This window comes from Gadus macrocephalus, chromosome 18, assembly GCF_031168955.1.
Source record: "Gadus macrocephalus chromosome 18, ASM3116895v1".
Taxonomy (NCBI): Eukaryota; Metazoa; Chordata; class Actinopteri; order Gadiformes; family Gadidae; genus Gadus; species Gadus macrocephalus.
In genome coordinates this window covers 1382644-1393827 of record NC_082399.1, presented here as the reverse complement: position 1 = coordinate 1393827, position 11184 = coordinate 1382644, and the positions used below count along the sequence as shown (strand labels likewise).

General features: G+C 46.1%; 2 protein-coding genes across 4 annotated transcripts in view; both read left to right on the top strand.

The window, feature by feature from the left end:
- The window catches only part of prr12a (proline rich 12a), a 16549-nt gene extending 15922 nt beyond the window's left edge, over positions 1-627 (top strand). Inside the window, 1 exon segment of the mRNA XM_060037206.1 lies at positions 493-627. Coding sequence (XP_059893189.1) covers positions 493-627 — 135 coding nt within the window.
- Positions 628-2609: 1982 nt separating this feature from the next.
- irf3 (interferon regulatory factor 3) lies at positions 2610-9077 on the top strand. Of its 3 annotated transcripts, none has more exons than XM_060037479.1 (11): positions 2610-2707; positions 3778-3944; positions 4523-4700; positions 5209-5276; positions 5593-5659; positions 5952-6017; positions 6359-6589; positions 6789-6879; positions 7037-7326; positions 7522-7634; positions 8619-9077. In XM_060037479.1, exons 2-11 carry the CDS (start codon positions 3780-3782, stop codon positions 8730-8732), a joined length of 1383 nt encoding a protein of 460 aa, XP_059893462.1. In that variant the 5' UTR covers positions 2610-2707; positions 3778-3779; the 3' UTR covers positions 8733-9077. The 3 variants fall into 3 exon arrangements, with proteins under 3 accessions (XP_059893462.1, XP_059893463.1, XP_059893461.1); XM_060037480.1 differs by having other exon boundaries at positions 2611-2707; positions 6362-6589; XM_060037478.1 differs by having other exon boundaries at positions 2689-2828; positions 6335-6589.
- The last annotated feature ends 2107 nt before the right edge of the window (positions 9078-11184 follow it).

Here is an 11184-nt window from a genome sequence, read left to right as displayed (position 1 = left end):
GTGTGTTTAATGTCTCTATCTCACTGTGTGCGTGTGTGTAATGTCTGTCTCACTGTGTGCGTGTGTGTGTGTGTGTGTGTAATGTCTCTATCTCACTGTGTGCGTGTGTGTAATGTCTGTCTCACTGTGTGCGTGTGTGTGTGTGTGTGTGTGTAATGTCTCTATCTCACTGTGTGTGTGTGTGTGATGTCTCTGTCTCACTGTGTGTGTGTGATGTCTCTGTCTCACTGTGTGCGTGTGTGTGTGTGTGTGTGTGTGTGTGTGTGATGTCTCTGTCTCACTGTGTGCGTGTGTGTAATGTCTCTGTCTCACTGTGTGTGTGTGTGTGTAATGTCTCTGTCTCACTGTGTGTGTGTGTGTGTGTAATGTCTCTGTCTCACTGTGTGCGTGTGTGTGATGTCTCTGTCTCACTGTGTGTGTGTTTAATGTCTCTGTCTCACTGTGTGTGTGTGTGTGTGTGTAATGTCTCTGTCTCACTGTGTGCGTGTGCAGAGCCACAGTGTGGAGCAGGCTGCTGACGACCCCGGCCAGGAGGAGGTGGTGCAGCAGTGCATGGCCAATCAGAGCTGGCTCGACACGCTGTACTGCACCTTCAGCAGCCTGTTGGCTCTCAGCTCCAAGGCCTGACCCCGCCCCCAGGACACGCCCCCCAGGACACGCCCCTCGCCATGGATGACGTCGTGTGGACATCATCAGTGGGTGTGGTCTCTTGAGGCACAGGAAGTGATAGTACCTTGAGACAGGAAATGACCCCCCCAGAGACAGGAAATGACTCGCCATGGCCACAGCCGAAAGGGAAGCCAATAACGTTTTTAGTTTTTACGTAAATTATTTTTTTGGAGAATCTTTGACCGTGAGCGGAGGAGTGAGAGCGTGTGCAGAGAGTGAACGAACAACGTTTCTATGGAGACTGTGTGTTTAAGTAAAAAAAAATGTTGATAACTAAACCCCCATGCTGTAACTGTGCTAGCTAGCCCGCTACGTGTTTACACTAGCTAGCTACCAAGCTCTGTGTCTACACTGGCTAGCTAGTTATGTGTGGGCTAGCTAGATAGTAACTAGCATACACACATAGCTGGCTACCTTGCTAAGTGTCAATGGTAGCTAGCTAGCCTGCTATGTGTCCAGACTAGCTAACTAGCCTGCTGTGTAGCTACACTAACTAGCTAGCAATGTGTACATGCTAGCTAGCTAGTATCTGGCATATACACATAGCTGGATAACCTGCTCCTTGTCAATGCTAGCTAGCCAGCTTTGTAACAATATGGAAACATGTTTTAATTATTTATAAGAGAACGTTTTTAATAGAAACTGTGGCAGGCTAACATTTAAAATAACATTTTTGTTCCGTACTGGGAAACTTAACTAACCATTACATATCCGAGATCCGTCTTCCCCTCTGTATATAAGAGCAACGCCTGTCTGATCAGCAATCAATAAGTCCATCTACACCCTCAGAGTGATATTTAAAGAGCAAATAGTCATTTCATTTCTATCATCTAAATGTTTGTGCATACTATGACTTATTTTGGAAACAATCAAATTTTCCAAGAAACTATTAAAAAAAAGAAAGTCTTTGTGTAAATATTGTACAGTTCTTGACAAAATCATTTTCTTCTGTACATTAACTTTCCTGTATTTGAGAAACGAATAAAACACGCCAAGAACCGTGTACTACTGTGTACTGATTTGTGTTTTACTGTGTTTTATTGTGCATTGCTGTGCGTGCATGGACGTATTGGGCCAATTGCTCTGTCAGTTGGCACTACTGCGCTTTAAAACCGTACTCCTTCGGAGGTTTTGGAACACGCAGTTGCGCACGAGGTTGAACGTGATTGCTGTGCTCGTTCAGGATCAGCTGATTCCCAGCTGACTCTGTTTAAACAGCTTGGAAACCGGAAGTAGGCCTACTCGGATTTCTAGTATACCCCAGGAGATGCGGAGAACTTTGTGCGCTACTGGCACAGGCATGTTCCCTCTACCTCTGGACCAAAGTTGATCTGCTAACAAGTAATAAGGCGCCTCACCGCTCTTTTGGACAGACGGTACCGACGTCGGAAATGTTCAGCGTTGTATCTTCGAAAAGTGTCACGAAGTAGCCTGTACCGTCTGCTTATAAAGCGTGCTGCTTGCACTCTGCGCGCCACCATCACAGTGTCGTTTAGGGCATCCATGACTGAGAGGCTAGCACAATGACCACACAATTTAAAGATCAGTCGGCCCAGAATCTATACCTATCATCATACCTATTAATAATAATTCATAAAACTAATTCTGTGTGTGTGTGTCGGTTATGATGGAGCCTTGTTTCATCCTGCAAACTGGTTTAGTCTCCTCTAAAACCACGTCAGTTTCGAGATTAATAAATTACGTCCTCTAGTGTCTGATGTGAATTTCTCTGAAGACACAGCATTTGAGATCAAGGTAAAACGCAGCTGCAGGTTAAACCACAAGTAGCCTATGACACAGCAATGGAAATGAAGACGTGACGTGACTTCTTGAGTTTAAAACCGTGTTAAACTCGTGTAAAAATTGTGCGTGTGTTTGTGTGTGCGTGTGCGTGTGTGTGTGTGTGTGTGTGTGGGGGGGGGGGGGGCAGTGAGTGCATACGGGTACTCCGCGTTGTGGACTCGCGGGAACAGGTCGTTGGTGAAGTTTGGAAAACGAAACTGAAGAGGAGGGATTTCCCGAGAAGCCGTGTTGGGGGGTGAGAACCGAGTACTCCCTGCCTGAGATCAGAGCTCCCCTCTTCCGCTTTCAGTCTAGCTTTTAATAGACAACTCTGAAAAGCTCTCTGAATTTAAAGTGTTTGGCGGGCGGAAGTTAAGGTAGGTAGGCTACAGCTATTTATTACACGTAAGTTATTACTAAGTTTGGACGGTGGCTATATCAGACCATGAGAATCATAATGGCGAAGCAGGGCTTATCTGTCAAGCCCTGGTTCAACATTCTGATTCTCATGGTCGTCTATACAATATTATATTATATTATATTATATTATATTATATTATAATATTGAAGCGCGTATTCCTCTCGGTTTGTGCGCTGTTGTTTCTATTTGTGCATATTTTTGGTAATTGTTTATCATTCTTATGTTAATGGTTTAATATGAACCAAAACATTTTCATATTATGGCACTTTCTTTCTGCATTGACGCCGCCGTTCACCGTCTGGGTTTAATAAATATGAATACGGAAGTCCAATTGCTCACCACATGTCACCTAACATTCCTCAAATTTTCACCTAGAGACTCCATTCAAATTTTAAAATGTTCAGAATAGCTTGGAATCGGGCGCTTATGACTTTTTTAATATTTTATACTTTTTATGATATTCTACTTTTAAAATACTATATATTTTTTTAACTTGGGAGTTAATCACGCATCGGCTCGCTATTCCATTCCACACACACACACACACACACACACACACACACACACACACACACACACACACACACACACACACACACACACACACACACACACACACACACACACACACACACACACACACACACACACCAGCAGTGCAGGGCAATACATGTTTCCAACCATTTACTTTTTCTTAAATGGTGTGTATGTTTACATTGTTTACTCCATTTAGACTCTTGCACTTTTGTTAAAAGCCCTTTACTTGATTTAAGCCATTTAACGTTTCTTTATGTCTTAATCTATGTGACTTTATTAAAAAAAAAATCAACCTCACTTGTACCACAGCGCTCACCACCTTTTCTAGTTTAACACTGTTCCCTGTGGGGGGTATGGGCATCAACCAGGCATGGCTCAGCCCAAGCCACTCTTCATCCCCTGGTTGAAGGCCAGGATCGACAGCGGGCTGTTCCCCGGGGTAGACTGGACCGACCCGGGCAGGACTGAGTTCTCTGTCCCCTGGAAGCACGCTCTCAGGCAGGACTCCTCCAGCATTGACATCCTCATATTCAAGGTCAGGTCCCAAACCACACATTCGCTCTGTTTAGAAATGACAGGTTTCATTTCACTTTGCCTTGCGCTTACAGAGAATAAATAATATTTGACGGCATGCCTGTAATCCTTATATGTGCTTATTATCATCTTTTATCATCTTTTATCCTCCATCCATCTCATTGCAGTTTTTTTTTTTTAAGTAATTTTTCACAGTTTAATCACGCTTCAGAAGACATTTTACGGAATCATGTAGAACTGACTTAGAAACGCAGTTCAGTTCTATATAAAAAATAATATACAAACACACACTCACACACACAGACACACACACAGACACACAGACACACACACAGACACACCCTTATGATCTTGTGTGGAAAAGGAACCCTCACACTAATGCTATTTTCTAACATCAGAGAGAACTGACTCGTACACATAATGTGAAAAATATTGAACTCTGTGTCTAAAAAATAGATAGATTTCGATCAGGATCTGTCTTCTCAAAGTCAATCACCAGTTTTCACAAGATGCCTACGAGGCGGTAGTCCCTTACAAGAGAAGATATCTGAGTGTGACGGTTGCCCTCCCCTGCCCCAGGCCTGGGCGGAGGTGAGCGGGAACGGCCAGGCCCAAGGGGACTCCTCCGTCTGGAAGAGGAACTTCCGCAGCACCCTTCGGGCCAAGAAGTTCGTCATGGTAACAAACAACAGCAAGGAAAACGCCAACCCCATCAAGGTGTTCCGCTGGCCAAAGCCAAGCTCCTCCCCCTCCTCAGGTAAGGAGGCAGGCGAGGCAACCACAACCACAAAGTGCATGTTTAAAGCGCTCAGAAAGTGAGTGTGAGTGTGAGTTCCTGGCCTTCTGCGATGGGTTTATTCTCACACCTGGGTGGTCTCGGTTGGTTACCTTTGGTTACCAGTTTTATAAAGACTTACTTTGGCTTTCTAGATTACGTTTAGACTGCTCCACCGTTTGGTGATGATTTGGTTTTAGACACATAGAGTCTGTAGAGTGGGGTTCATTTAACAATTAAATTAGGGTTGGGTCTTAGATTTCAGATAAAGCACAGAAGCATAGCGTTGAATAGCAGAGTGTACTACTTTAGCCTAGCCATGTTTGCTCAATCTTTGTTTACAAATAAATACCTGTTTGTATTCCCGATTGGTTGAATGGCCACACTAGCATCTCCTCATGAAATGTAATGTTTTTAATAATTCTACTGTCATCTGTGTCTGGCTGATGATTGGCTGATATGTAATTGAGCTATGTGTTCTCTCTCTCAGCATCGCCCCCTGTGGAGTCCCAGGAAGAGGAGGAGCTCTCCACTCCGGTCCAGGAAAAGAACCAACAGGTACGATCTGAACCAGAAATGGATTCTGGACCAGGGTTTCTCAAACATAAAAATGGCTGTATTTATATTTACAGTAGGTGTCAGGGGTGGAGGACTCAGCGTTAGGGTTAGAGTATTGTGACCTCAGGGATAGGGTCAGGGGGTTAAGACCCCAGGGTTCGGGTTAGGGGGTTAAGGCTAACCTCGTGTGTGTGTGTGTGTGTGTGTGTGTGTGTGTGTGTGTGTGTGTGTGTGTGTGTGTGTGTGTGTGTGTGTGTGTGTGTGTGTGTGTGTGTGTGTGTGTGTGTGTGTGTGTGTGTGTGTGTGTGTGTCACAGGACCCGTTCATCTTTCTAGATCACAACGTTGAAACCATCTTGCTCCAAGACGACAACATCTTTCTAGGTAGGCTGGTTCTCCGGCGGGTCACGTGATCAGTACACCAATAGAAGGAACATTGATATAGTAGAATATAGATGTAGATTCATAGAGGAACATCAATATAATGGAAACAATCAATCAAAAACTATAATGTAGATTAAGTTAAATCGAAGGTACAGCTCTAGAAGGAACGTCAGAAGACGTAGACCTATAGCCTTAAACATTAGTCGAGGAGAATGTAGATCTAGGTCAATAGAAGGAACATAGACTGTAGATCTAGATCAGAATAAAGAACAGAGGTATGTCTTCTCTGCAGCCACCACCACCATTAACGACGACGACCTCCAGGACTGCCTGATGGCCCTCAACATCCAACCTTCAGGTAACCCCCACACACCTGACCTGGGGACGGCCGGGCTCTCCGTCTGACCTCAGTGCTAACCCGACCCCTGACCTCAGTGCTAACCCGACCCCTGACCCCAGTGCTAACCCGACCCCTGACCTCAGTGCTAACCCGACCCCTGACCCCAGTGCTAACCCGACCCCTGACCCCAGTGCTAACCCGACCCCTGACCCCAGTGCTAACCCGACCCCTGACCTCAGTGCTAACCCGACCCCTGACCTCAGTGCTAACCCGACCCCTGACCTCAGTGCTAACCCGACCCCTGACCCCAGTGCTAACCCGACCCCTGACCTCAGTGCTAACCCGACCCCTGACCCCAGTAGACACCGCTGCCATGCCGGAGGAGCTTCCCCAGCCCGTTGAAGACCTTGCTTGTGCCGGCTGGCGGGTGCCACAGCTGTCCCCCATGGCGACGGGCGGAGAGGCTGCTGCTGAGGGGCATCCGACCACGGAGGTGGCGCCCGTGGGGGCGGGGGAGGCGGGGCAGCAGCAGCCCGTGGCGGAGCAGTTCCTTCAGTCTCTGTCCCAGACCTGGGTGGACGAGGCATTCAGTGAGTGGGCACGGAGTCCTGAGTGAAGGTTTTTTTTCGGTGCTATAAGCAATGCCCAGTGTAATGTGTGTGTGTGTGTGTGTGTGTGTGTGTGTGTGTGTGTGTGTGTGTGTGTGTGTGTGTGTGTGTGTGTGTGTGTGTGTGTGTGTGTGTGTGTGTGTGTGTGTGTGTGTGTGTGTGTGTGTGTGTGTGTCTTCAGAGACACAGTTCAGGGTGTCGGTGTTCTACAGAGGGGTGAAGGTTTCTGAGAATCTGGTGGATAACGCAACTGGTTTCAGACTTGTCTACAGGTACACCACACAGACGCACACACAGACACACACACACAGACACACACACGCAGACACACAAACAGAGACACATTATACACATACAATGGTTAGCAGTTGTGTCTTGAGCAGTTCATCCCCGTAACCTTTCTATGTGACCATGTGGCCATGTGACCAGCCCGGAGATGAGGATGGGGGAGGTGGACCCCCAGTCAGGCCTGACCCTGATGACCCTGCCAACACCCCCCGTGACCTTCGACTCGGTGCAGAACCGTCTCACCCAGCAGGTGCTGGACAGTCTGGGGGCGGGGGTGGACGTGGGCGTGTCAGGCCCCGTGGTGTACAGCCATCGCCGTGGAAACGCCAGAGCGTTCTGGAGCCGCTGTAAGTTCGACCGCAGCCGAGAGCCGCAGCAGGTGGCCAAGATGGAGCCCCAGGCCCTCTTCCGGTTCCAAGACTTTGTGGGAGGTGAGCTTGCATTGCTGACGGGTTTAGCCACTAGCCTGAAGGCTAACAGAGCTAGCGTGTAGTTGTAGTTGTTTTGTGTTTGTTAAAGTTGTCCCTTGGTGAGTGAAGTTTGAGACGGCCGTCATGTCTTCATGTGTGTAGTTTGTGTTTGTAAAGGTGTGTGTGTGTGTGTTTGTGTGTGTTTGTGTGTGTCAGGGATACAGGAATTCATCGCGGGGGGGAAATGTCCGTCCTGCTGTCTGTACATCTGTCTGGGGGAAGAGTGGCCGGACAGAAGGCCCTGGGAAAAGAAGCTCGTGATGGTGGAGGTAAAGCTCTCCTTCTGGTTCTTTAACACACCTGGAAACACCTTTATCCATCACACACACGTACACACCTGGAAACACCTTTATCCATCACACACACGTACACACCTGGAAACACCTTTATCCATCACACACACGTACACACCTGGAAACACCTTTATCCATCACACACACCTGGAAACACCTTTATCCATCACACACACGTACACACCTGGAAACACCTCTATCCATCACACACACACATACACACCTGGAAACACCTTTATCCATCATACACACCTGGAAACACCTTTATCCATCATACACACCTGGAAACACCTTTATCCATCACGCACACATTCACACCTGGAAACACCTTTATCCATCACACACACACATACACACCTGGAAACACCTTTATCCATCACACACACATACACACCTGGAAACACCTTTATCCATCACACACACACACACACACACCTGGAAACACCTTTATCCATCACACACACATACACACCTGGAAACACCTTTATCCATCACACACACATACACACCTGGAAACACCTTTATCCATCACACACACACATACACACCTGGAAACACCTTTATCCATCACACACACACACACACACACACACACCTGGAAACACCTTTATCCATCACACACACATACACACCTGGAAACACCTTTATCCACGATACACACCTAAAAACACCTTTATCCATCACAAACACATAAAAATGTTATTATTCTCCAGACAGGAGAATAAAATGAATGCACCTGATGAAATCACATCTCTGTATTGTCAATTTGTTGGATACTCCAACCACTTCTCATCAGTCCATTTTAATGATTCTGCAACGTCCGGTCCAACATGGATGTATTGCTTGTTCAACATATTTTCGATGGAGCAGACCTGGTCCCTGGATCCCGTGTCTGGCCGCCATGCTGTGACACGCTTCTCTCGACCGCCCTGGGTGCTAGTCCTCTGCTCTTCCCCCCAGGTGGTCTTCACGTCTCTGGAGCTCCTGAGGATGATGGCGGAGGACGGGGGCGCCTCCTCCCTGCAGTCGGTGGAACTGCAGATGTCTCTGACGGAGATGATGGAAGTGGAATAGGTCAGCGAGAGGCCTCAGACCTCATGGGAAAAGTAGTCTTTAAATGGAGTCCTAAGTTCTTGGAGGGGGCGTCTTTATCATGTTTACATTTTTTTTAATCATTTTTACAAAGGATATTTATTTTATTGTTTAATGTGTTCTTATTGTTATTGATGCTATCATTGTGACTATCACGTCTTATCATCTCATAATTCAGTAGCCATGAACATAATACAATGTTATCCATCGATTATTGGATTATCTTTGATCATAAGATGGTGCTTTTAATTGATTCTCTCTGATTGGCTGTAGAGACTGTCCATTTGTAGTTTACATGTGTATTAAAACCATTGCCCACATATTAAATGATGTCTTTATCTTGATATTCCATACACTGACGACGGAGGAAGGGGCAGCAAGTATCCAACGGATACAGAAAGACAGAACACTGATCTGTAGGATGTTTGAATCCCCGCTGAAAGGGTCTTGGTTCAAAATATTTGGATGCCAACCTGTAGGGATACTTGATTCCCCTTTGCCCCCAGCGGCTTCTTAAAGACCTGGATTTGAATTGATGGCGAGTTTTGGATACAGACGTTGGATAAATTAGAAAATATATCTGAATAAATAAAACAATATATAATATATATAAAATAAATACATTATGTATATAATAAAGTATGTATGGCTGCTGTTTGTGTTCACGTCCGCTAGGGGGAGACACATTCACCGTAATAACCAGTGTATCTTTTATACAGTGGCGTTCGACTGCTGGAGGAAGCAATACGAAACATTGATGATCTGTTCTTTAAAAGGTGGTGGTGGTGAATGGGATGTTTCAGGGTCTTTGGGTTGGAGCGGGTGTGTTTGAGTGACGTAGAGTTGGTGTGTGTGTGTGCGTGTGACGTTTTTACTACTTCCTGTAAGGATGCTGTCCCTGGTGCATGGCACGGACAGGAAGTTATGTTGAGCTGGAAAACACAACAGGAAGTGAGCTGGCAGCGTGTGACCAGCGAGATTTTATATTTCCCATGATGCATCTGATACTTGAGGTATTAGGTTGGTTAAGTTTAGAAGGCCCTTTGGGACCTGTGATACAGGGCAGACTAGCTGTGATACAGGGCAGACTAAAGCTGTGATAAACTGCATACTTCAGCTATGATAATTGACAGACTGTTACAGTGATGAAAAGAATGGTCACCGTGATAACGTACAGACTTACTCTGATAAATGTCAGACCTTGCCTGAGATTTAGGCTTGACTGCAACAGAAAGAACAGCGTTGCTGTGATAAAGGAGCAATGAGCTGTGATCAAACCCAAACTGAGGCTGTGATGCTGGATTGACTGTTATTGTGATAATGGTGTTTAGCAGTGATTACTTTGTTTCTATGATAAAGAGCAGCCTTTAACTGGGAGGAAAGACAGACTGTTGATAACGGTGTATAGTTTGGATAAAGTAAAAAAACTTTGATAAAGGACAGACTGTAGCTGTGATAGAGGACAGACTAGCTGTGATGAAGGACAGACTAGCTGTGATAGAGGACAGACTGTAGCTGTGATGAAGGACAGACTGTAGCTGTGATAGAGGACAGACTGTAGCTATGATAAAGGACAGACTAGCTGTGATGAAGGCCAGACTGTATCTGTGATGAAGGACAGACTGTAGACGTCATTAAGGAGAGAATTCAGCCATGATCAAAGTCAGACTGCAGATCTGATAAAGAGTAATACAAACACACGTGACTCGAGCGGTGTGCGAGCTACTGTTTGATAGCATGGCCTGTCAGCACGTAGCGTGTAGCTCTTCCTACATACAGTATATTAGTCATCTGTCCTGTGTGTCACTATCCACGTGTAAGCATGTTAGCTCACAAGGTTAGCCTCGTGCTGTACATTGATATCACTGGCTATTGTGATGTCACAGCCAGGTGTATATCAGGACAATGGGGTAGGAAGTGTGTGTGTGTGTGTGTGTGTGTGTGTGTGTGTGTGTGTGTGTGTGTGTGTGTGTGTGTGTGTGTGTGTGTGTGTGTGTGTGTGTGTGTGTGTGTGTTTATGTGTGTGTGTGTGTGTGTCACAGAGACGTAATTAGAGAATACAACTGTTCCTGGAACCTAGCATCAACCAGTGTGTGTGTGTGTGTGTGTGTGTGTGTGCGCTAATGTATATGGATGCCTATAAATGTAAGCGTGTATCATGGTATACAGTATAGTATATGTGTGTGTGTGTGTGTGTGTGTGTGTGTGTGTGTGTGTGTGTGTGTGTGTGTGTGTGTGTGTGTGTGTGTGTGTGTGTGTGTGTGTGTGTGTGTGTGTGTCTTTCTGTGTTTGAAAGTGTGTGTGTGTGTGCTTGCGGATGTGTGCGCACGTGCGTGTGTGCGTATGGCTGAGTTATTCTCAGAGTTTCCTGCATGGTAAACAAAGTTCTCCATCAGTGGTGGGATGGAGGTCCCCCTGAGTAACACGCACCGGA

What these genes read in the sequence shown, in the direction of transcription:
- irf3 (XM_060037478.1), top strand. Translation starts at nt 3,780, where the DNA reads ATGGCTCAGCCCAAGCCACTCTTCATCCCCTGGTTGAAGGCCAGGATC. An exon ending in TTGACATCCTCATATTCAAG is followed by an intron (nt 3,945 to 4,522) that starts GTCAGGTCCCAA and finishes CCCCTGCCCCAG; the next exon opens with GCCTGGGCGGAGGTGAGCGG. An exon ending in CCTCAACATCCAACCTTCAG is followed by an intron (nt 6,018 to 6,334) that starts GTAACCCCCACA and finishes CCCTGACCTCAG; the next exon opens with TGCTAACCCGACCCCTGACC.